A 27,124-nucleotide genomic window follows, 5' to 3' on the forward strand; every position below is an offset into this window, starting at 1 on the left:
AGAATTCCTTATTATTATTGCTTATTATTGTTATAACAAGACAGATATCCAATGCCTAAAATCTTGTAACGCTACATATACATACAGGATGACAGAAATTTGGATGGTTAATTCTTTGGTGTTCTTAAAAAAAAAGCACCACTGAAATCTAACACAACCTAATATTCTGAACTCTGAGTAAAATGCTTAGAGTAAAGCTCTAGTGTATTATGTCAGTCAATTAAAAGGTAATCATGGAAGCCTACAGGGCACACAGTGTAAGTGTTAAATAAAATACAAGGTCACTGGCAAAACAATCTTCTGGGAAAGTGAAATCCAATGCGTATTTAACAAAATAAACTGATAATTATTAAAGACTACATGTGGAAAAATATAAGTAGAGATCCCTAAAAATCCTCACCAAATGCAAATTAGAGTATTTCCCCCCCTTACATATGGTTTCAGTTTCCACTGTTTCAGTTACTCGTGGTCAACTGAGGTCCGAAAATATTAAATAGAAACTTCCAGAAACAAATAATTCCTAAGTTTTAAATTATGTGCCATTCTGAGTAACATGATAAAGTCTCATGCTATCCCACGCTGTCCCTCCTGGGATGTGAAACCTCCCTTTGTCCAGGGTATCACGCTGTATATGCTACCTGCCCATTAGTCACTTACCCATCTCAGTTATCAGACCAACTGTCACAGCATCACAATCCTTGTGTTAAAGTAACCCCTATTTTACTCAATAATGACCCCAAAGCTCAAAAATAGTGATGCTGAGATACTGTTATAATTGTACTATTTTATTATTAGTTATTGCTGTTAATATCTTACTGTGCCTAATTTATATATTAAACTTTATCATACTTTTGTATGTATAGGAAAAAACATTGTACACATAGGGTTTGGTACCATCTGTGGTTTCAGGCATATGCTGGGGTCTTGGAACATATTAACCATGGATAAATGGGGACTACTGTATACCATTTATAATATATAGCAATAGTATATTACAGTACAATTATATTTGCAGCTAACTATATGTTATATATAGTATAACAAGTATATAGTACTTAGTAACTTACTAAGCACTTTCTCTTAAATTATCTCATTGTAATATAGATTCCTGCCTGCCACCCTGTGGGGCAGGCAAGATGATATTATACATCTCTTATAAAACAAAGATACAGACTCAGAATGGCAAATAGGATATTGCTGAGGCCTGCCAGGTAAGTCGGAACTTAAGTCTTCTGACTTCTGAATCACACACTTATCACCACATCAAAGACCTGATATTGCAATCATATACACAAGAAACAATTAAGAACAAGCATGAAATTTAATAATAAAAAATTGACCAATGTAAAAAAATGACAGTTACTTTTTCACTATAAAGGTAATACATGCTTACTGTAAAATACTACAAATATAGAGAAAAATAACAAAATAAATCCATTTTCTTTTAGATATATGACCATTTCCAGTTGAGCATGCTTCATTTTACACTGTTAAAGAATTTTCTCTCTTCATTTCATTGCTGCTATAAAGACACATGCACACGTATGTTTATTGCGGCACTATTCACAATAGCAAAGAGTTGGAACCAACCCAAATGTCCAACAATGATAGACTGGATTAAGAAAATGTGGCACATATACACCATGGAATACTATACAGCCATAAAAAATGATGAGTTCATGTCCTTTGTAGGGACATGGATGAAACTGGAAATCATCATTCTCAGTAAACTATCGCAAGGACAAAAAACCAAACACCGCATGTTCTCACTCATAGGTGGGAATTGAACAATGAGAACTCATGGACACAGGAAGGGGAACATCACACTCCGGGGACTGTTGTGGGGTGGGGGGAGGGGGGAGGGACAGCATTAGGAGATACACCTAATGCTAAATGACGAGTTAATGGGTGCAGGAAATCAACATGGCACATGGATACATATGTAACAAACCTGCACATTGTGCACATGTACCCTAAAACCCTAAAGTATAATTAAAAAAAAAAAAAAGAATTTTCAGTGAATACAAAATTTTAAATATTTTTTCCTCATCCCTAGGTGGCTTTCTCATTCCCAAAACTTACATTGGTTATCCCAAACCTTACATTCCATATACAGTCTCTCTTGCCCTCCTTCTCAGCATAAAGTTTAATTCTCAAACTTCGTAGAGAAAATAAAATTCATCCGGTAAGTGTACTCTTGCCTTCCTTCCTTCATTCTTACAACCTACTTCTCTATACTCCCCCAGCTATCTTCCTCTGACAAGAAAGTAAAGAAAATATGTCCCTATTCTTCTCAATGGCTAATGCCTTCCTCTGTCTACATTTCCTCCCTTTTCACTTCTGGAGCTATGATCCATGAATTATGTCCTCCAACTCTCATAGTATCAATCTTGTCCTCCTCCTCCAATCTCTTTCCTTCCCTCAACCTAAAAGTGTTAAATCATCCTTATCCTCAAAAAGTTTTCCTTGAACCCTGTCTTACACCTGTAACCAACAGACTGAAAGAGTATTCTGCTCTCACTGTGCCAATTTCTTTATCTCTCATTTATGCCTTAACTTCTGTTTTGAATTTGGGCTTCACTATCCATTAAAACTGTCCTGAGAGCCCATTAGTGAACTCTGGATTGCCAAATGCTGTAGCTTCATTCCACCTTAGCAAGTTTTGAAAGTGACACTGGTGACTATCCATCTTTTAAAATCCTTACCTCCCCTGTATGTGATTTTACAGTCCTTCCTCCCTTGGTTTTCTTCCTACTCCTTTTACTGCCATTTCTCAGAATCTCCTTGATAATTCCATTCCTCACAAGCCCTTTCCTCTTTAATCTCTAAATTCTCTGCCTATTTAATTTCTTCCATTCAAATAACTTCAAATATTACCTCAATCCGTACCAAGACTACCCAAATCCATCCAATAGCTCAGACTTAATGACTTCCATTCACTTACAGAATTACATCTAAACTGCCAGTTTCTTTACAAGTTAGCCTAATTTCCTTCCACTCCTCCACTGTATCACATCATTCTCCTGCTTAAAACTTTCAATGGTTCTCCACTACCCTCAATTCAATTCAATGTACTTATTTTCAGAAAATGCACCCTGAAGTATTTAGAAGTAGTTAAAAAATAGATAAAATAAATCCACTCCCCCAGTATGGCTTAGGATATCATTCATAATGTAGTACCTGTTTCATCATCTCTTGTCAACTCCCTGTAAAAAGAAGCACATGAAAAGAACAACCAAAACCAATACAGATAAAGAAGCATTTTGTATGTCAGCTCCACTAAAACTGCTGGAGAGTCCCTGAATAGGCTATACTCCATCTTCAGCATCATTGCACACGCTGTTTCCTTTGCAGGAAATAAACCCACTTCTCGTTCCCCACACTCACCTTCAAGACCACTTTGCCTGAAAACTTAAGAAAAATTACACTTAGGGCCTATCCACTGTAATCCTGTTTGTTGTGCCCTTTACATTTCCTATTTTAGCACTTGTCACATTGCTTAAGTATCTACATGTGTTATTCATCTAGCTCTTTGAGGGGGGGATCTCTATAACATTAACGAGTATATCAACAGTGTCTAGCTTAGTGCCTAGAATATAGAAATATCTGTGGAATAACAATCTACTTAAGAGTCCTCTCAATTCAACTTTGCTTTTATGCCTATAGGCTTCTATAAGGCTGTTCTAGTTAATAAGTGTATCTTCTTCCTAACTCATAGTTCTCAAATATTATTTCCTCTATAAAATTTTCTTAGATAACTACCAATACTCTCACCACCTCCTTTCCTAAGTGTATATCCATGGTGTTTTCATAATCCTTTGAGCTCAATTCTGTGTTAGCCTTTGCCTTCTTAGGTCGTTATTCATCAGTAAGTCACCATCTACTAGACTGCAAATTCCTTGAGGGCTGAGACTGGAGCTAATTCCCAGCCACATTCCTATAACTCAGCACAAAGCTGGCAATAGTACATTAACAACAAAAATGTGGGTCTCCAAATCCTCAGGATCTAGCAGCTTACTACAGAAACAGTAAAAAGTAAATACATACATCCACATATACTACTGAGTGAATGAAAACCATCAACTAATCAATCTCAGGTGACCATGTCGTTATCTACCTAAATAAATTAAATATTTATTTTTCTCAACAACCATAATGAGTTTCACAACAGAATCTAAGGCTCCAAAAAGTAGCTTTAACAAATGTATGAGAATTGAAATTTTCGATATGTAATATATCTCCAGTTTAGTAAATAGCCTATAAAGGTTTTCTGGGATCTTGCAGGATTTACAAATTGTAGTGTATTAATGTTTAATTGTGAACTTCTACTACTTTAATAAATATATTTTCAGTCCAGCACAAATATGAAACATATGCTTAAATAATTTCAAATATACATGGAACATTATTCTACATTTCTGGACCTTTTAAAACATATCAACAAAACCAAAACACACTGTAGACCTCAATTTACCAGAAATTTGAATTCTAGAAGTTGTCTGCATGTTTGTTTTTTGAAAACATTTGCTCAAAGAAACAAGGTTAGAAATGGTAGCTAGGTTCCCACAGGATCCTACAAAAGCCTATTTATTGTATGATGTGGTTGCAATACTAAATATTTATTGTGAAGACAAAAAAATCCCAAACCAAAAAACTGTTGCAGGGAAATTAATTAAACAAAACAAGGTCAACAAAATTAAATATTGTTTTATCCATCTCAAATACAAATGTCTCTGGGAAAGAATACAGGTTTAATTAAAGGCCTGACAAAAGGCTGTATGGAAACTACTACAGAGATTGTAAAATGGACTTGTGAGAACTTAGGAGTTTTCTGAGGTTAATAGCATGCTTACCTTTACATCTAATTTATCTCCAAACATGATGAGCTAAAACATGTTAGTCTTGCCTGCTGGGTCACCAATATAATAATGAAAGGAAAAAAAGGCTATAAAAACAAATAAAAGTTTCCTGAAGTATCTGGACATGAGTTTGAAGGAGAAAACAGAAAAATGCACAAGAGAATATACACTGTGCTGGGAAGATTACCTGGGTTTGAATCAGCTGAACTACAGCAGTAACAGAAGACTTTAAATATGGAAAGTCTGTTATAAACATAATCTGCTTTATGGTTAGAATGGTAATAATGGGGCAGAGATATTGGATCAACATGTTCTCTTCTCAATAAAGTGCTAGAATCAGTCCAGCACACTTTAGTTGCTATCAAGAAGGCAGGTATAAAATATAGGAGAGTGGGACAAGTGAGTAAAGGGAAGAAAAATATGCTTGTGGACTTTTAACATTTGGATGCTTAAAAAAAAAAAAAAATGCCTATGTTTTTTAAATACAGACCTCAGTCCACACTTTGATACACTGTTTCATAGAACCATTAACTTCAGGCTGCCACAGAAAATCCTAAAAGAGAAATGTTAGAAGTAAAGAAAAAGTCAAAGAAACTCTTAATTCCACCATTCAAAATAAACATTAACATTCTCTTACAGAGTACTTAAAAGTAAAACGCTACCTTGTCCAAGACATCTTCAGTTCCTATCTTAATTTGGCAAGTCTTACAATAGTTCTCCTTGAATCCACTTTTGTCTTCCTCTAACTTGCTGTCCACATTTTAGCCAGAGCAATCTTTTAAAAACTTAAATCTGATCTTGCCACGCCCCTGCTTAAGTATTCAGAGACTTTCTACTGCCCTCAGAATAAAATCTAAAATCCTGTGAGTTGCTAAGAAGGTGCAGGATCTCCACCTGTCCCTTCTGCCTTTTCTCCTGCCACTTGTACCCTTGCTCTCCCTTTTGGTCCTCAGTCAGCTCTTGGAATGCTCTGTTCTCCTTTTTCTCTAGGACTTTACACATACTATTCCTTCTGTCTATAATGCTCACAAACTCTTCCACTGAGCCTGCCTAACTTACTTATTTTTGGAGCCTCAGTTAAAATATCACTTCTGCAGGGAGGAAAATGACTTTCAGTTCCTTGCTCTGTACATTCCCATTGCCCCTCTTTTTCTTTTCTGCCATCCTAGTCCCACTTGTATTTGCATGTAGAGGACTATAAAGACCTGCAATCTTCATTAGGTCAAGGCCATTTTTGTCTTGATCCTCACTGAATTCTCACTGATTGGGAATTCAGAAAATTCACATATATTCTTTTATGGACATTAACCCAGAACACATACTGGTTTCAAATTCACGTGCAAGATTATTTTTTCCAAATAAAATTTTGAGACCATTACATAAAACAACTCACACAAACTTTTATTCCACTATCCTAATATTCTTATCTACTCTCAAGAATACATTGAAATATACTTAGTATGTTCAATTAACCAATGAATATAGTTTCAACATTGTAACATCTAGCTTACTATTACACGAACTTACCACTTTAACTGATGCAGTCTTGTCTTCAAAAGGAATGTTTTCATGCTGCCATAAAAGGAGACAGAGAAACATTAATGTATAGATTACATTTATATAAAAAATGCCCCATTTAGCTGCTTTGTTGATTTATTTTTATGCATATTTTTGCTGATTTATTTTTACACACCAAATCTCAATTATCTATACATTCAACCCGAAGGGGAAAAAACCGACATAGAACATAACAAAGTAAGTGACACTAGTTAAATTGTCTACATGTGATTTTCAACATCTAAGATATAGTTCAAAGATAAAATTTCAACAGCAAACAGATACATAAACATGTCTATATAAATTACCTTTTGCCAAGATTGCCAGGATTCCAATTTAGTTCCAGTATTACTATTTTTTGTTTGATTTGATTTTGTTTGTTATTCTGAGACAGAGTCTCACTCTGCTGTAGTACAGAGGCGCAATCTCGGTTCATTGCAACCTCCACCTCCTGGGCTCAAGCAATCCTCCCACCTCAGCCTCCCAAGTAACTAGGACCACAGGTGCACGCCACCATGCGTGGCTAATTTTTTAAAAAAATTTTTTGTAGCAACTGGGTTTTGCCACATTGCCCAGCTGGTCTCAAACTCCTGGGCTCAAGTGATCCACTCACCTCAGCCTCCCAAAGTGCTGGGATTACAAGGCATGTGCCACCGTGCCCAGCGCTTGTATTATTATTTATCTCAGAAACGGACTGCTTCCCTTCATTTCCTGAGGCCCTTCCAGTTAGGCAGAGCCACACGGCTAGTTTTGGCTAATGCGATGTGGATATATGTGACATACGCCACTTCCAGGCTGAATTTCCCAAGGCAATTCTCTAGTCTCTAACTTAACTGATGCACAGACTCAGGAAGCTGAATATTCCAAGATACTCTAGAAGATAGTAAAAATTCCAATAGTAGGAACTGTGGAATGACTGTGTGGAGCAAAGCCTGTTGCCAGCCCACCTAGGACATGCAACGCTAAGCAAGAACTTCTGTTTTGTTAAGACGTTAGAGCGGTTTGTTGCTGTAGCAACATCTAGTCCATTCTCACCAGTGTACTAGTATAGGCCCTGACTGACAGGAATGGATGAACATGACTCTAGGTTATTATAGGTTTCACTTTGAAAACAGTATATAAATAGTCCATATTTGTAGAAAAAATTGAAATGTGAACACTACAACTTCTTGTAACCAAATGTTCTACATAAAGAATGGCATTCCTTTCAAAAATAGAAATTGTAGGTGGAAAAGGGGTAAAGGTGGTCAGTAAGAAGCTAATGCTGTTGCTAAAATCAAAGTTGAAATGTTTTCATTAATTCAAACAGACCAATAGTATTTATACTGAAATCTCCATGAAACAAAATTTGTTCTATCAACAGGTTAACTTTTTAGACGCTTGTTGATGCTTCTAAAACATCACTTTCCAAAAGGAGTCTTGAGACTATTAATTCAATGAAACTTTAAGGTAAGTTTCTTTGGTGAAATAAATCTGGGATATACTGGGTCAAACAAAATCACACAGGTGTTTTCCTCCTTCTACCCCCATCCTCAACCTTTTAAAAATTTGTCCTCAGAAAAATAATGTCATGAACTTTCTTTGTCTTACTTTGCATACAGTAGTTAATGCAACTCGATCTCTTTCTTCTTTTTCCTTTTTTAATATAATGTTTGATATATACAAAAAAGTCACATATATGAAAATCACAAAGCACAGTAGAACTAAATAAACACTCATGAATCCATGATATAGATCAGAGCATTGCCAACACACTGAACCACATATGTGGTCTTTTCCCTATCTTAACTCCCTGCTTCACCCAAAGTAAACCACTCTCCTGAATTGTGTGTTTATACTTTGTTTTAAAAACTTTCTTTAGTTTTTGTCACATAAATATGCATCTTTAAATGATACATTATTTAATGTTGTTGGCTTTCTCTCCAACTTTTAATTTTAAAAATTTTCAATCTTATAGCAAAGCTGACAGAATTAAATGAACACCCAAAACCTTTTACCAACTGTTAACACTTCCCATACCAGCTTTATCTTTCTCCCTCTCTACACATACATATTCTATAGTTTTTCTCTTTTGCTGAACTATGTGAAAGTTCATTAAAGAAGTCATAACATTTCACCCTTAAATACTTAAGCATGTATCTCTTTAAGCACATACCCATAAGAACGTTCTCTTACATAAGGAATTTGACAATGATAAAATATTATCTCATTTAATACACAGTCCATATTCAATTTTTTCCAATTTCTCAAGAATATCGTTTATATAGCTCTATTTTAATCTACAATCCAATTAAAATCGTGTTACAATTAGTTGTCACATCTCTTAATCTCGTATAACCTAGAACATTCCCTAGCCTTTAAAAACTTGTAGATATCAGTTTATTTTATCAATACTATTTTTATTAACATCAAGTATCACATTTACTATTTTTGTAGAGTACAGGTCAACTGACACATTACTATCTAGATTATAAACAGCACTAATGGTTATCTTCTTGGATATGTCTCTTAACAAAAGAGTAAGAATTTCCCTAATTGTTCCATAGATCCATAGGCCATAAAAATGTTCACCATCAAATGATAATGCAAATTATTTTCTGGAGTATTTGTAACAATTTACACTCTCACTAGCAGTTTCTAAGACATCTACTGGTACACAGCCTAATACATCTGGTCTGTTTTCATATTTCTTGCCACTGTCAGATTTAATTTCTGCCATTATAGTAGGTATAAAAAAATCTCACTTCCACTTCAGTAAAATGCCTGGCCATGCTCCCTGACCCCCACCTTTTGTCTACTGGGTTATCTTTTTCATTAATTTGCACTTTCTGATATTTCTTGAATATATGTTGTAAATTATCTTTTCTCAATTTGTGGCTTATCTTTTTTCTTTAAGGTATCTTTTGGTGAATAGATACTCTTTATCTTAAGGTATGTGAATTTATCTTTTATTTTACGGTTAGCACTTTTTGTTTCTTATGTAAGAGATGTTTCCCTACCTTGAGATAATGAAGATATCCTCCTACATTTTATTTCTATTTCTAAAGGTTTCATATTTTTTACTTTCATATTTAAGTTTAAACTTATCCATCTAGAAATGATTTTACTCGATGGTGTGAGGTAGGAATCCAATTTCAACTTTTACCATGTGCTAATTGCCTTAGCAGAATTAACTGAACAGACCTTCCTTTCCCCAGGGATCATCAATGGCATTTCTGTTACCTTTAAAGTCATTTTATATGCATGTTTCTATTTTAGAGCTCTATAGTCTATTCTAATGGTTTCTTTGTTTAACTCTATACGAATACCACACTGTTTTAATTACTACAAGGTAAAATTAAATCTTGATATTGCAGAACAAATCCTTTCCATCTTGTTCTTCAGATTTGTTGTAGTTATTCTTGGTCTGCTGCCCTTCTATAAAAAATTTAGAATCCATCAGTAAAGTTGCACAACAAATTGTTAGGATTTTGTTGGAATTACACTGAACCTACAGATCAGTTTGGGAATAACTGACATCTTTACAATACTGAGTCTTCCCATCCAAGGAAACAGTATATTATATTCCACCTAATTATGTCATCTGGAACTGTCTTCCAATAAATTTTTATGGCTTTTCTGCATACAGATCTTCCACATTTGCTGTTTATTCCTATGTAACATATAGCTGTTGCCGTTACCATTGCACACGGTATATTTTAAAAGCCTTTAGAACTTTACATTGTTGGCATGTAGATATGTGTTAATTTTTAACAGCTTTGTTGAGGTATCACAATTTTTGTACATACATCTTATTATCAGCTACCTTATTAAAATCTTTATTACTTCTAGTAAATTTTCTATAAATTTTTTGGGATTTTCTATGTAGAGAATTGCATCATATGAACTCCTAAGTTTATTTCTTCCCAATGCTTACATCTTTAGATTACCTTTTTCGGCTAGAATCTCTAATACAATGTTGAACAGAAGCAGCAGTAATGAACATCCTTGTCTTTTTCCTGATTTTAATGGAAATACGTCTGACATTTCACCATTAAGAACATTTACTGTAGGCTTCTAGAATTTTTATCAGGTTAAGTTTGATATAAAGTAACTTACCTTAAAGAAAGAATGACACCAATTCTCTGATATTGTTGGAACTTGCTTAATGGTGTAATACACGTTAAAAATAAAAAGTTGGCCAGGAGCAGTGGCTCACACCTGTAATCTCAGCACTTTGGGAGGCCGAGGCGGGCGGATCACGAGGTCAGGAGATCGAGACCATCCTGGCTAACACGGTGAAACCCTATCTCTACTAAAAATACGGAAACAAAATTAGCTGGGCGTGGTGGCGGGCGCCTGTAGTCCCAGCTACTGGGGAGGCTGAGGCGGGAGAATGGCGTGAACCCGGGAGGTAGAGCTTGCAGTGAGCTGAGATCACACCACTGCACTCCAGCCTGGGCAACAGAGCGAGACTCCGTCTCAAAAAAAAAGTAAAAATAAAAATAAAAATAATTTAAAAGTTCCACGTGTGCTTCAAACAAACATATTCCCTGACTGTAAAGTATATTTTCTAAATTACTGAGCTATAAGCTTATAGAATCAAGCATGTTAATGCTCTACTATATGTTTACTAGTTTTATTTGCTTGTCCTATCATTAATTGAGAGCAGTATGAAATTCTCCCACTATGAGTGAGAATTTGCCAATTTCTCCTTGTAGTTATATTTTTGCTTTATAAATTTTAAGGCTAATTTATTAGATGCCTACAAGTTTAAAATCTTAGTTATCTGAACTCTTTGTCATTAGAAAGTGACTTTCTGTATCCCTGAAAATGCTTTTGCCTTAAAATCTATTTACCTTATACTAACATGACTTAACTTTCTTTAGTATTTATCTGGTGAATCCTTTTTCATTTTTAATAAAACCTTTCCATGTCCTTTTAATTTTAAGTATGTCTTTTTAAGCAGCAGAAAGTTCTCTTTAAGAGCAATCTGAAAATCTGTGTTTAGCTCACAAGTTTAGGCTACTTGCATTTATTTTGACTATAAATGTTTTTACCATCTTACTCTTTTTTTTTTTTGAAATGGAGTCTCACTCTGTCGCCCAGGCTGGAGTGCAGTGGCGCAATTTTGGCTCACTACAAGCTCCGCCTCCCAGGTTCACGCCATTCTCCTGCCTCAGCCTCCCGATAGCTGGGACTACAGGCACCCACCATTACGCCCAGCTAATTTTTTGTGTTTTTAGTAGAGATGGGGTTTCACCGTGTTAGCCAGGATGGTCTCGATCTCCTGACCTCGTGATCCACCAGCCTTGGCCTCCCAAAGTGCTGGGATTACAGGCATGAGCCACCGTGCCTGGCTTTACCATCTCACTTTTTAATTTCTATCCTCCCTGCCACATATATGTGGCTTTTTCATATATGGATAATATATGCAAAAATAGCTTTTTACATAGACATATAAATGTGTGTGCATATGTATATCATATGTATATGTATGGTACATGCATGTGTATAAAATACACATTTGGCATTAGATAAGTTTGGTTTTTGCTTAATTTTTTTATTCTTCTGGTTGAAATTTATACATTCTAATTCTATTCTTTCGGTCCTTCTTCTTGAAGTTTTACTGTGCATCTTTAACTTAAGTTTTTAAAAAAAACAATATTTTAGAGAATATAGAGTACATTAGAACACTTTAATTGTGATCATTTACCCTTGACATATATGCTATTATTAGCCAGTTCTTTAGTTCTGTCTTTTCACTAAGTGCAAAAGATATTATTATTTTATACAAACATTGTTTAGATTTATATACATTTTTACTATTTTCTTAAACCATTGCTTCTTATATTTCAGATAATTTTTTTCTGAACATTTCCCTCATTCCTGATGGTTATCTTTCAGAAATTACTTTAGTGTTAAGTCTATTTTGTAGTAAAACCTCATCATTTTTATATATCTGAGAATGTCCTATAATACATCTAAAGAACACAGAAATTTTAATCCCAGGTATACAATTCTAGGTTGAAATTTACTTTCACAACTTTAATGCTACTATTCTTTTTTTTTTTTCTTTTTGAGACAGTCTCACTCTGTTGCCAGGCTGGAGTGCAGTGGCACGACCTCAGCTCACTGCAACCTCCACCTTCTGGGTTCAAGTAATTCTCCTGCCTCTCAGCCTCCCGAGTAGCTAGGACTACAGGCACATGCCACCACACTCAGCTAATTTTTTGCATTTTAGTAGAGATGGGGTTTCACCATGTTGGCCAGGATGGTCTCGATCTCCTGACCTCAGGTGATCTGCCCACCTCGGCCTCCCGAAGTGCTGGGATTACAGGCATGAGCCACCACGCCCAGCCTTATTTTTGTATTTTTAGTAGCGATGGGGTTTCACGATGTTGGCCAGGATGGTCTCCATCTCTTGACCTCGTGATCCGCCTGCCTCAGCCTCCCAAAGTGTTGGGATTACAGGCGTGAGCCACCGCACCCAGTCCATCAACAGTATTTTTTAAACCTAGGCTCCAGTTGGTTTGACGTAGAAAGAGCCCCCAGAGTATCTAACCTGCCCTATGGCTGGAAGCAACACAAAATGGATTTTTTTATTGTAAGACTTCTCAAGTTTTTAATATCCCAGTCTAAATTAAAACTATCTAAGAGGGATATATGATATCTAGCTCTGCCCAAATTTATTTGACCAAAGCTTCTCACAGAACTAGTCTCCCACAAAGCATAATTTGAAAACATTCACCTCTAAAGTCTCTTTTTTAAAAAATTTGCCTCAATACACAAAAGAAATCAAATTCAAACAAAGAATTGTCTTCAATATTCCTATTCTACCCAGACATACTCATACCAGGCTTTAAATAAAATTAATAAGCTTTTATAATATGCCAGATTATGCTAGGTACAAGAAATATATTTAAAAATAATAATGATGATACGTAATTTCTGTCCTCAAGGTGTGCAGAGACAAGGTAACACATAATTTGGCAAATGCTCCACTAGCAGCTTGAATTAAATATTTTCTTGAAAACTATCTCTTTAAGACTGGGACACACTATCTTTGTTTCCTTTTAAATGCATATAAATTAATCTTGTCTAATATCTCGTTTGATAATCTTCGGATAACTGGGCATTCTAGACTATAAAAACTGGAAACCTAAGTGTTGTAACTAGGGCTCAGAAACAATGTACCATATTTTATCTACTTTTGGCTGCAGACTAAACCATTATAGCTTTTTTCAACTACCTATTGTCAAATCCATTATTCGAATTTTTAGAAAGTCATGCAACTTTAAGCCAAGAAATATTAAAACCTTCATAGTAATCAGAAATCTCTCTACTTTTTAAAAGTTTACTAAAGGCTGGGCACAGTGGCTCATGCCTGTCATTCCAGCACTTTGGGAGGCCAAGATGGAAGAATTGCTTGAGCTCAGAAGTTTAAGACCAGCTTGGGCAACATAGTGAGACCTCATCTCTATTAAAAAATTTTTTTTAATTATTAAAAAGTTTATTTAAAATTTTTCACTTTAAATTGTAATAATTTCATGTTAAATAGTTCTGAGTCTTCTCTATAATTTCATATCTATAAATGCAAATGGAAAATACAGATAGCAAATAAAATGAAAAGTTGACTGTATCGTTTGTTTCCATTATTTTCATTCTCACATGGAATAGCTGCTGAAGATTTAGGATCTGGTATCATCATCACTATGTTAATAACTACTTAACTGTGAAGGCTCTAAGTTTTCAACTCTTTACCAGAGGCAGATTTTCATAAATTCATGAGCTACTCCCCTCACAATTCTAAACTTTCTTGTATTCGACTTTCCCCCCTTTGCTATTCCTCTCTCCCAATCATATGGTATTTGAAGACGATGATTAGACTCTGGGATCACTTAAAAAGGTATAAACAGAAGATATGATGAGATAATTCACCAAAAAATAATGAACTAATTAATATATACAAAGAAAATCCTTGTTAGTTTTCAAAGTTATATTTTTTAAACAAATTTCCTAACAAAATCAGTAACAGAAACTTATTGCACTGCTGTTTTAATTTACAGCATGATCACCCAATGCCAGAAAGTTTGCAGAAAATTAAGCCCCAAAATATATTGCTAATTAGTATAAATTGAAAGAATTTTGCAGCATAATTAATAATTTTTAAATGTTTATGTTCTTTAACCTAATATTTGAATTTTAGAGATTCCACCCTAAGGAAATAATTTAAAAAGCAACATTTTCACACAAAGAAGTAATTTAAAATGTCTTTTTTAACTGCAAAATAAAATAAGAAAACTACAAAAAGCTTTCAAAAGTGGAAAATTATATAAAATTACATTATATCCACTCAATAATATTAGTTGCCATTAAGAAGATACTTAAGTTGATTATATAATGGTGAATAAGTGGTGAAGAAAAAAGCAAGATATAAAATTGCACATATTAAAAGATTACTAGTATTTTTTTTTTAAAAAGAGATGAGCAAAAAGAAGTATGGAAAAATACTAACAGGAGAATAAGGGGTGATATTTTCTCTTTGTCTTCTAAGGAAACTTAAAAGTTTTTCCATGGTAAGAATTTATTATTTCTGAAAACTAAAAGTTTAGGTTATTATCATAAAAAGCTTGCCAATGTTTTAGCCACCACTTCTTTTTGTCATCTCCCTCATTAAAGCAAGTCATCCCTCTTTTTCCCCAACCTTTCTGAAAATCAAAGTAAAATTTTTTCAGCTCCTACTCAATCTGGAGAGACACATTCCTCCTGTAACTATTCAGTTGGTTAACTTCTAAAACACTCTACAGAAGGGAATAGACAAATTTTACCTTATTTCCTTCTTCTTTGAATTGGGGATTAATTATTTTTACAAAAGAATAAAACAACTGACGAATTCTGGAATCTCCAATAAATGCAATATGTTTATCTACAAGGCAGTTCTTTGCTTCACTGAAAGCAACAAAGAAAAATTAATTAAAATAAGTAAAATCAGCCATACTGGCATTTCAAAGCACACGGTTTTTGAAGAAAGTTGATCCAGATTGTTACACATATCATTATATTGCTTTATAAGCGGGTGGCCAGGTTTGTTTAACTTACCACTCCACGTTCCTGTAATCAGTTAACTCTCTGTAATAGCTCGATTCATTACATGTTTAAGATGTACTCTAACTGTATTAGGTGCTTTATATCTACTATCTCTTAATCCTTAGAATAACTCCATAAGATAGGTATCCAGGTGCCAGAGCAAGAGTCTTTTGCTCAAGGATTATTGCCTTAGGCCTAGTTATCACACACCTGAGATAAAGCAGATTGGCCAAAGCCCTTCCCTAAAACCTTAGTGGGCAGGGAAATCTTCATTTGCAATCAGCCCTACACTCAGTCAGCAAGTCTCTACCCCAACATAGAGAAGAGAAGTACTGTTTCACCAACCCCTCTCCACTACATATTAAGATCCACCCTGAAAAAGAAAACAACAGAATGAAGAAATGTTACCTGATTTTGTATTTATGCATCATACAACTGTGAGGTTGCCAAACTTTCTCTCCAAGAAATCTGCCACTTGAGAGAAGGTATTCACACGAATCATTGCCTAGAACAGTTAAACACAACAGTGTTGTAAACAATAGTTAAAATTTTACACATCGGCTATCTTGACCCTATATAAGTTCCTTGAAATAAAAAAGTAGAGTTTTCCCTGTTTCACTATACCATCCAGGTTCATATTTCCCATTCATGAGAAACATGGTAAATTTTTTTTTTTTTTTTTTTTTTTTTTTTTGAGACAGAGTCTTGCTCTGTCGCCCAGGCTGGAGTGCAGTGGCACAATCTCGGCTCACTGCAAGCTCCGTGTCCCGGGTTCACGCCATTCTCCTGCCTCAGCCTCTCCGAGTAGCTGGGACTACAGGCGCCCGCCACCACGCCCGGCTAATTTTTTGTATTTTTTAGTAGAGACGGGGTTTCACCGTGGTCTCGATCTCCTGACCTTGTGATCCGCCCGCCTCGGCCTCCCAAAGTGCTGGGATTACAAGCGTGAGCCACCGCGCCCGGCCGAAACATGGTAAATATTAATACATTAATATTCAAGAGGACAAGAGCCACTGATGGCTTATACTTCACCTAACTCCTAAACGATACGTTCCCTGCTTTGGCAGTTCCTTCTGCTTCAGGTTTTCTTTCCGGGGACATCATCTCAACCTTAAATTAGCCTTTACATCTGAATATCACTCCTACTTATAGCTGAGAATGAAAAGTTTAAGGGAGGCCAGGCACGGTGGCTCACGCCTGTAATCCCAGCACTTTGGGAGGCCTAGGTGGGCAGATCACTCGAGGTCGAGAGTTCAAGACCAGCCTGGCCAACACGTGAAACCCCATCCCTACTAAAAATACAAAAATTGGCCGGATGTGGTGGCACACATCTGTAGTCCCAGCTACTTGGGAGGCCAAGACATGAGAATTGCTTGAACCCAGGAGGCAGAGGTTGCAGTGAGCCAAGATCATGCCACTGCACTCCAGCCTGGGTGACAGAACGAGACTCTGTCTCATTAAAAAAAAAAAAAAAAAAAAATTTAAGGGATAACAGACAAGACTTTGGAAATGACTTCCTATTCAACTACTATAATACATAGTGCATCAGCATACCTGGAGACCTAGTTTTAAACAGAAAGTTCCGTAACTAGGAAACTCCTCAGTCCCAGGTAAATTGAGACAAAGAGTCGCTCTACACTTTTGGGCATTTTACTGTACATACATGACCAAAGGGGTTAAAACAGAGTTTGGAGGCATTTAAGCTCAAACATGTCAAATGAATGGGGTGGGACGGGGGTGTGTGGGGGGGCAGAATGAGATGTTTAGGTTAACTATGGGGATATAATAAAATATTATTTAATTTAATCTCCAGTTCTTTATTAATAGTCAATAGCAAGTTATACTTGACATTTAGTTAAAGTCAGGCTAAGGAGTCTGGGAGGAAGAATACTGCAGAACAAAAAGGATATTGAGCATTTCAGGGTAGAGATAAGGAAGACACAAAGATATTTAAAGTAGAAGAACACATCTCTTTTCTCAATCTAGTTACTCATTATCTAGCCAAAATACAGACAAAAGGTGATACAAATGTAAGACGAGTATGCATAAATATTGAAAGTGTTGTTGTTTCCTATGTCATAAATTCTAAAGTAGAACAGGAAGGAAAAGTTAAAATGTTGCATTATCTTATTGATGGGAAACTGGTTAAGGAAAGCAGGATATCAATTATTAAATTTGTGTTAACTATATATGCGGCCTGAGCAGTTTTTTTTTTTTTGTATTTCAAAGATTTTTTAATAACCTGTCTCTAAGTAAACTACAAATAATCAGTTCTTCATTTTCCCCAATTATTAAAAACTAATTCTAGTTCTAAAAAACAAAATTAGGCTACATAAATAACTAAGGATGAGTAAAAAACTGTAGAAACACACAAGTTATTTTTCACAAATGGCATTTCTGTAGCATTCTTTTATAATGGCCATATGGTAAAATCTTATTAAAACCTAGTAAATGTTTAAAATTAAGGTGAAAATTCCATATTTATAGCATTTCTCTTTAAATCTATTAAACCAAGTTAAAAGTTAGCAAAACATCTATTTTTTTAAAAAGTTGTAAGTTGTAAATAACTAGGTGTTAATCCTTTAAGGTTTTCTTCTTTTTCTTTTCTGTTTTCTTTCTCCCCTCCCCTTTTCTGGGGGGAGGGGGGTGTTGTTATTTGTCTTTTGTCTTTTAATTAAAAGCCTAGACAGAAACACACCTTAATCAAACTTCAGTGTCTGGGATTATGCATCTATATGGGTTACCAATATGTTTTTATAGAGATGGAAACACCATACCAGTATCTCAAAATAACCAGTTGTTTCTCCCCAGAAAATGTGTCTAAAATGCAAACAACTTTTTTTGCCTCCAGTCAATACTATTACCCACATCTTGTTTCTCAGTTGTTGAGTTGATGGAAAACAATAGCTCTAATCTGATGAACCCGTATCAAAAAAAAAAAAAAAACACCATAGCAAAATAAGATTTGAAGTTGTCACTAACCCAAAGGCATTATAAACACAGTATTTTAGAGAATACTGAGCTTTCCATGGAAGAAATTCTTAATTTGCTAATGAATGTTAGTTGATGATGACTTAACATATTTCATAATGCAAAGATGTTTTTTACAAGGTTTGTATCTGAAATTAATCCATATGTGTCTGTATCATATCAGCTAGGGTCCAGTCAAAAGACAGGAACTGTACCAGTTATTTTAACAGAATCTAATACAAAGGATTGCTAAGTAGACAACTGTAAAAGCAAGAAGAGAATGACTTTTTTGTATGTCAGCAAAATAATAAAAATAGTAGTAATAATAAATTACTACTACTATTATAACCTGATTAAAATAAATTAACCTGATCCAGAAAAAACTCCATAAAATTTCATACTCTAAAACAAGTTTTCTTTTCTCAGGAAGGAAAATTTTTAAAATCAAATCACTAAATGTAAACCTAGATCTTAATGTGCCACCTCTAATATTCACACTATATACAAGTATCTGTTGACATATATTTTCCTTTCCAAATTTACCAAAGACAAAACAAAACAAAACTTCGGTTGTTATTTTCAATTGTCTAGTATAATTTTGATAGCTATTTTAACACAACTAATGTGAGATAAACGTTGCCAAGCGCTCAGATAAATCAAGCAAGAAACACACACACACACAAAAAGAAACTAAAGAGACAGGATTATCTACTTCAGCTATCTCCAACACCAAGATTATCTGGATGAATGGCTGTCTTCCTCTTTATTCTATTATCTTAAGTATAAGCATTCTGGTTTGTCAATCTACAATCTCAGAATTTTATGCATGATTTTTCTGTGATAGAAAAATACTTAAAAGCAAACAAACAAAAACAAACTGAAAAATAAAATGTAACAACTAAAGGAAACATCTGATGGCCCACATAAACCCCAACTTATCTTTTCCTTTGAAGAGAGTATCTCTGGCACACTGTACCTAAATTTAGACTGAATCATCCTGCTAAAACTGTGTGTTTCCTACTACCAACCATTAAAATACCAGATCATGAAGTTTACAGTATAGTCCATAGAATATTTTGTTTGCCTAAGATACAGCAAGTTATACTTTAGTCTGTGCTGAAAATCACCATTAAAATTTATCGTTAGACAAGCAAGGAGTCTCATTACAAGTGGTATCATAAACCAGATCAGGATCTTTCTAACAGTCAAAGAAAGAAAAGGCTAAGAGACCCAGAGCTGCTGCTTTCTTGCTCCGATTTCTGAAGCTTTCAACTTACTTTTCTCCAGAACATCAAATATCATTTAGCACTGGCATTTAATATGCTTAGTGATAAAAAAAAGAATTTGATTTCAACAAAATTAAGGCATTTGAAGTTAACTTAATTTAAAAAATTAAAATTTATCCAGATTGGAACTATCCTTACGGCTACAGATATTGGCCACTTGTCACAGAAATGACATTTTTAACCTGTAATCAAATAATGGACATTTTGAGATTCATAATGTTAGAAATTGATAACATTTGGAAAAAATATAGTTAGTAATTATTTTCAAAATGTCATTCTATTATGTGAAAATAATATTAATAATTTTAAAACACCTACTTTCTAAAATTGAGACTAGAACATGAAATTCAATTAAAGCCACAAAAGAACATAAAAGGAAATAAGGACTTTGAAATCTATTTATCCACAGTTATTTAAGGATTTCCTATTGTGTGTTAGGCTCTGATGATTTAAAGGTTTAAAGATGAGTAAGATACTCTTGGAAGCTCAACAGTTTGTGTGGGTAGGCAGATACCAATTATTACAATATAACACAATAAGTATGTGTAAGTTGCTGGCAGAACTGAACTGCTAATTCCTACTGCTGTGGGGGTGACATTTGAACCAGGCCTTGAAGGAAAAACCTATACTTTCTTTCAAGACAGAAGTCACTGCAGGCAGAGAAAATCACATAACTGTGAGATGTGTAAACGGGCAAAGCACGTTTAGATTGTGAACCTGGAATTTGGGGAAAATAAGGAAAAAACACAGGTAACAAAAAGTAGGCTCAGGTCAGATTTTGAAGCTTTACACAAACAACTTTTAGAAAATTACCTCCTGACTGGAAAAAAAAATAGAAAAACTCAGCTGGTACAATAAAGTTGATTATTATTATTTTTTTTTTTTTTTGAGACACAGTCTTGCTCTGTCGCCCTGGCTGGAATGCAATCTTGGCTCACTGCAACCTCTGCCTCCTGGGTTCAAGTGATTCTCCCTGCCTCAGCCTCCTGAGTAGCTGGGATTACAGGTGCCCACCACCACGCCCGGCTAATTGAAGAAGCGGTTTCACCACGTTGGCCAGGCTGGTCTTGAACTCTTGACCTCAGGTGATCCACCCACCTCAGCCTCCCAAAGTGCTGGGATTATAGGCGTGAGACACTGCGCCCGGCCTGAATTACTGTTTCTAAGTTGTTTAACCCATGCTTCCCTGGAAAATGCTTTCTCCCTCTATCTTCTATACTCCCCAATGTCTAAGAAGTTCTGAGAAAGACTGTAACACAAGGCATGAGACAGACTAACTGGGATCTAAATCCTAGCTCAGTCACTGTGTATCCTTAGGCAATTTATTTAATCTGTCATGCTTCATATTTAAAATGGAAATAATACTGTAATTCACTGAATCTAAGACCACTGATTATTAGACACATGATTATTTTATGTCATAGTAAGAAAAAAATGTTACCAATTAAACTTTGACATGCAATCAAAGTTTTAAAGACTCACCCTGATTACAGAGATGTTAAAAATAGTGTGTGGGGGGGTGAAATATGGTAATTGTATCTACCTCATAGAATGGTTATAAAGACAAAATGAGTTAAAACATGTAAAACCTTTAGTAGAACAGTCCCTGACATATAAGTGCTCAACGTTAGCACACAGTATTCGCCAAGCTTTACTTTCTGTAGTGGGTAATTCTTTCCTTTACTTTCGGTAGTTTGTAAAGCAAGAGATACTGAATATGTATATCCAAACTGCATTCACTCTACCTTGCCTCAGCACACTCATACTCACACATTCAAAATCCAAATATACGGCCTAATTCCCTTCATCTAATGTAAGATCCTTTCTTATTTTAAAGGAAGATTTTCCAAGCCGTGGCCTGGGCTGCTGGAGGCCCAAGATGGCTTTGAATGCAGCCCAAATTTGTAAACTTTCTTTAAACGATACGAGATTTTTTTGCAATTTTTTTTTAAGCTCATCAGCTATCATTAGTGTTAATTTTATGTGTGGCCCAAAGACAGTTCTTCTTCTTCCAATGTGGCCCACGGAAGCCAAGATTGGCCACCTCTGTCCTAAAGAGTTATTAATGTGAGTCAAATGTATGATTATCTTTGTGTGAAGGGCACTGCACCTGACTCAGTTTGATACTGCCAAAGCATGAAGATGTTCCTGGTAAGATGTTTATTTTTCCCAAAGTCTTCAGCTCAAATTCTTGACATTCAGTCTGGGCAAGTACACACACCAGGTGTACTGCTTCTCACTCAAGGCACTGAAGTACCTGTGGAAACTGATGACTTACTTCTGGAGAAGACTTTATAAACAAGCCCAGATTGCTACACTGACTCATAAGTCCCCATCTGACATTCTATTCTCCCTGCTGATGACAGATCTTGATAAGATGAAATCTATAATCTAAAAATAATAGTAGTCCAAGGTTATCAAAAGATAAAAAGCACACAAAAAAAAGAAAGCGGACTAGATGTTTATCTTAGGACTACAGTACTGTAGTTATAAAACTTCTCTCTACTACCATCACATAAATTGAATTAAATTACTGTTTTTTACACCAAATTGGCATAAAATGATTAACAGTAGTTAAAAGAAATATTTCCTCAAAACTACCACAAATCAATGCATCAACATTGCTAGTTTTACGTGATTGTAGATAAACCAAGGCCTTGCAAGGTCATATGGCTGTGATCTGGAGAGAGCTGGAGAGAGGCCAAAAGGTTATAAAGAATCTACTTTTTTTAATCAATTTAGTATACTAAAAGCTGTTCACCCAGTATGGCTCTAGAGTATAATATTTTTAATTCTCAGGAGTTGGAAGAAATAAAGTAGCAAAACTGACCAAAATTGAAAGATCTCCTGGGATGAGAATACAGTGCAGACTCCAGCACCCCGTTTATGGATATTTTGCCAAAGTAGGTGTAAAGTTAAACGGGCACAGCGCTAATTTGCACCTGTCCATTACACATTATATCTTGACTGATTAATCTCACAGTCACCAAGAGCTGTCCAGAGGCTTTGATAGTATTAAGAGCCAAAAATAAAAGATCCTATCATTATTAATTTCTCTGCCTGTCAGCCTCACTCCCAGTGACATTTTTACAAAGGAAAAAAAACAGTCAACGAGGACAAGTAAATATCCCTTGATTACTGAAAGATAATTCATTCTGAAATAAGGTCATATTTCCTTTTCCCCTTTACACCAATTTCAAAACCCATGGCCAAGGCCTGCTTTCAAAATGCTTACAACTTGCTTTCAACTGCCCACCTTTACGCCTGTCAACCCATAACTTCTTTCCAAAAATCTGCTCTGGTGCCTTAACTTTGTAAAAAGTGTGCACTTCGAGGCCTTTAAACGATTCTGTATCACAAAAGCTGGGTGGCACCTCTTCCACTTGGCCACAGGCATCTTTTGCCAGCTGTAGCCCTTTTGGCAAAGGAAAATGGGGGCGGCCTTTGCCGCTGTCCAACAGCCCAGACTGGGTGTTACAGGGCAGAGGCAAAATTAAAGAAAGGCTAAAGAGCTGGACCCTTAAGAGGCAGGACCTGCGACCCCACTCCTGGCAGCGGTGCCCCTTGCAGGGCGGCCTTGGGCTTCATGCGCCCCGGGCTGCCCCCAAGGACCGCCTGTCCGACTTCCTGCACGCGAGCCCTTGGTCTGGCGCGTCTCCCCAAGCCCAGACCGCTCAGGAGCCGGACCTCAGCAGCACCTTGGGCCAGGTCCAGGGTTGGCGCCCCCGACCCCAGCGCGGGCGGCTCGGGGGGCCCAGAACCGCCAGCCATTGTCCTGTGGTGGCCCCCACTGGGGTCCACTCAGTTGGCCTCGGGCGCCGGCCCGCTGCTGGGGACACCTGGGGGCACGTGGGGGAACCGCCTCCCCCGCGGGCCGGGCGGGCGGGAGGCCGCGTGGGCGTGTGTTGGGCGACGGGGGCGGCCTCCAGCCGCCGCATCGCCGCCTCCCCCACGGCCTGCCCGGGCAGGGGGGAGGGCCCGCTCACCTCGGTAGCGGCGGGAGGCGAGGTGGCACGCTGCGAGCAGCAGCACGGCCACCAGCGCCAGCACCTTGGCGCTCCTCACGCTGAAGTAGTGGTTGATCTCCCGCTTGCCCAGGTTGTAGGCCAGAGCCGCCATCTTGGTTCCTCCATGACAACAGTGCGCGGCGGAGCGGGGAAGGGGCGCCGCACAGGGGCAGCACTGGGGCTGCCGCCGCTGCAGCCAGGCGAGGAGCGGCCGCCAGCTCCCTAGGCCGCCACCCGCGCCTCCCGCCGGGGAACCTGACCCCGCGGCCGCGGCGCCCCCGACCTCCGCCTGCCCCTCCTCGGCCGCTGCCGACTCGGCGGCCTCCCCCCAGCCCCGCCGCCGCTGCTCCGCCGTGCCGGTTCCCCAGGCGCCCTGGACGCCTGTCTCCTCCCCTTCCTCCTCCTCTTTAGCCTCCTGCCTTAATAGCGGCTGCGCCTGCGAGGGGGGTCCGGATGCCCAGTGCTCCGGGGTCACCGGGTCACGCGCCCCGGCGGGCGGCGGCGGCTGCGGCAGAGCCATGGGGGTGAGAGGAGAGAGTACTAGGGGCACCCGCCTGGCCCGGACGCGAGCCTTAGGGCTGTCTCCTAGTTTACTGGCCGCTACCTGAGCCCAGGTTGGGGCAATAGAACTACAGTTCCGGGAGAAAGGTACACATCGTCCCACTCCTTCCTTCCCCAACACTCCCCTTTCTCAGCCTTCTACTCCCAGAACCCGCCCAGCGGGATGCGAAGGACACCGTAAGGTCGATTATTGTCTGGCTATCCGTGGCCTGGCTGGTCAGTCTGGCTGCCCCTGGGTGCTGGCCAGATTGGATTGATGGATCCAGTTGATGGTGCTGGCCGATGGATTGCTGGCATCCAACCCAGGAGTAAGACCAGTCTTAACACTTAACTCACTGCTTTGGCCAGTTTCTCTTAAACCATTTTTTTAATGTCCTCAGTTTGCCCAGTTCTGGTGGGTAAAAGTACACCAAAGCTCCGAGTGGAAGGTACAGAAGGAGCCTAACTTAGTGTAGGTGTTGATGAGAAAAGAGCCTGACTCTCACTTGTATTTACACAAGTTTGACTAGGTCGATGTGCCAAAAAAAATTCTTTTTTTTTGAGAGGGAGTCTCACTCTGTCGCCCAAGCTCTAGTGCAGTGGCGTGATTTTCGCTCACTGCAGCCTCCCCCTTTTGGGTTCAAATGATTGTCCTGCCTGAGCCTGCCGAGTAGCTGAGATTGCAGGTGCCCGCCACCACACTCGGCTGATTTTTGTATTTTAATAGAGACAGGGGTTTCACCATTTTGGTCAGGCTGGTCTGGAACTTCTGACCTCAAGTGATCTGCCCATCTCGGCCTCCCAAAGTGCTGGGATTACAGGCGTGAGCCACCACGCCCAGCCAAAAAAAATTGTTTTTAATGTGCTTATGACAATCATCCCCGCTGCTAACGTTGGTTAATGTTTTGTGATTCTCAATAAAGCCAGCACTCCATTTCCTTAATAAAGCACTTGTTATCCCTACTCTCCTCTCCCTCCCACCCCACCCCTTTTTTAAATGGTTTTTCTTGTGCTGCCTTCCAGATGGGAATGGTTATTTACATTGCTTGCCATTCTACTTGCCTTGCCTTGTTTAGAGTGAGTCATTGTTTAGTTGGGGTGTTGTCAAGTATTCTTTACAACTTTCCCATTTAGCCATTCCTGAACTTGTGCTTATAGGCCCCTCTTAAAATTATAGAATATTAGATATGAAGGGACTGTAGAGATCTTGTCTACTCATTCCCATTCTCTTCATCCAAGGACTCTTTATTATGTTTTCATCCATGGACTTCATATCTTGAAAGATTTTGTCACTTATATGAAATCACATACATCACTGTCATGGATGTAATGCTAATAAGCAATAAAGTTAAATAAGTGTACAAACACTTAGGCACTGTTCCCTGCAAATAGTCTTTTAATTTTGACTGTCATTCTGATCGGAGGTTGATCACATTGTTGTAAGAATTAGATATTGTAAAAACCAGATAACTCTGCCAACAATATATGGTCTGCCAATCACATCCTCGACATTTCTATGATGTCATCAACAGCAAATTAGAATTTCTGATCAACATGCAATAACCAGTGTTAACCCAAAGGGTTGAGTTAATGCCTGCAAAAAGTAAAGAAACTTGACATTCTATTAACTGCAATTTCCAGAAGGCTTTCTGAAATACTGTAAATAGCTTGTGAACCTCCTTTTTCTTCTCTTGTTTAAGGCCAATCTCTCTACCTCTGCTCTGAATCTTTTCTTATCCTCCTTGAGTGTGTTGATTCCTCCATCAGTTATCCCCATGCAAATCATTCTTTTTCTGTGTCTTCCAATTCTCCCTATCACCTTGCTGTTGCCTTCCTCCAAAAAAAAATTCTTCTCTTGTTTAAGGCCAATCTCTCTACCTCTGCTCTGAATCTTTTCTTATCCTCCTTTCTTGAGGGTGTTGATTCCTCCATCAGTTATCCCCATGCAAATCATTCTTTTTCTGTGTCTTCCAATTCTCCCTATCACCTTGCTGTTGCCTTCCTCCAAAAAAAAAATTTTTTTTTGATGAAAAACACCCATGGACTCTGTTCCTGTGTGTTTACTTCATCAACTCTTTCCTCCTCTGGCAAACATCTAGAAAGAGCAGTGTTGACTCTCCGCCTTCACTGGCTCAATTAGCATTCTGTCTTCAGCCATTTCATTGTTCTTCACCAAGGCTGTGTGGTATGACTAGTTGTTAAATCCAAGGGTCACTTTATATTCCTTATCTTCCTGGACCATTTTGTGGCACTTGACATTGTTGACCATTCTTCCTTATTTGGTATCCATCTAAAACAAAGCGGAGACTCTGTTTTCAGCCCACTTCTTGCTGTTTTTAAGTGATCTTAGGATCACTTAGTCAATATTTAGTGGTCTCACCACTGCCATGGGATCACTTTCCTTATACACACACATGCACGTGCACACACACACACACACACACCTGATTATGTCAGTCCATATTTATCTGTCTTCATGCTGTAAGAACCATCTGCCTACTAGGATATCCTTCAGATACCTAATATATACCATTTCCTAAACAAACTCATCACCTTCCTTCTCCTTTATCTACTTTCAACCTTTATGCCTAAGTTTTCATCATTAACCCAGCTATCCAAGCAAGTGTTTGAGTCATCCTTGCTTCCTTCTAAATAACTCTCAACTGTGTTGCCCCTTCTCTATCCACTTGCTGTTACCTTGGTTAAGGGATGATTTCTTTCCTGCATTTCTTATCCTTTTACTCATCTTTCTCAGGTCACTCGAAAATCCAACCCTACTGCCATTCTGCCATACCTCTTACCAGACAGAACTTTCTTAAATTAAAATCTCATGTCA

The 27,124-nt window shown here is 37.6% G+C and overlaps 1 protein-coding gene and 1 long non-coding RNA gene across 12 annotated transcripts in view; one reads left to right on the forward strand and one right to left on the reverse strand.

Annotated features, from left to right (window-relative positions):
• Positions 1 to 26,294, reverse strand: part of CASD1 (CAS1 domain containing 1) — a 128,282-nt gene extending 101,988 nt beyond the window's left edge. For 9 of the 11 annotated variants that reach the window (XR_010119605.1, XM_055272665.2, XM_063634719.1 and 6 more), the window contains exons 1-5: positions 23,728 to 26,288; positions 15,894 to 15,990; positions 15,227 to 15,347; positions 6,387 to 6,431; positions 5,350 to 5,412 (exon numbers count right to left, since the gene is read on the reverse strand). Coding sequence is in view for 10 of the 11 variants with exons in the window: in XM_055272665.2 (XP_055128640.2) it covers positions 5,350 to 5,412; positions 6,387 to 6,431; positions 15,227 to 15,347; positions 15,894 to 15,990; positions 23,728 to 24,268 (867 nt within the window). In the remaining variant the exon portion in view is untranslated. Of the gene's footprint in view, positions 1 to 5,349; positions 5,413 to 6,386; positions 6,432 to 10,514; positions 10,652 to 15,226; positions 15,348 to 15,893; positions 15,991 to 23,727 lie in introns of those variants that run through there. The other 2 variants (XM_063634698.1, XM_055272667.2) reach the window with 2 other exon arrangements.
• LOC129479488 (uncharacterized) overlaps positions 7,831 to 27,124 on the forward strand; it is a 29,669-nt gene continuing 10,375 nt past the window's right edge. Inside the window, exons 1-2 of the long non-coding RNA XR_008656697.1 lie at positions 7,831 to 7,865; positions 9,313 to 9,347. This is a non-coding gene — a long non-coding RNA (uncharacterized lncRNA). The remainder of the gene's footprint in view (positions 7,866 to 9,312; positions 9,348 to 27,124) is intronic.

Source organism: Symphalangus syndactylus, chromosome 3 (genome assembly GCF_028878055.3).
Source record: "Symphalangus syndactylus isolate Jambi chromosome 3, NHGRI_mSymSyn1-v2.1_pri, whole genome shotgun sequence".
Taxonomy (NCBI): Eukaryota; Metazoa; Chordata; class Mammalia; order Primates; family Hylobatidae; genus Symphalangus; species Symphalangus syndactylus.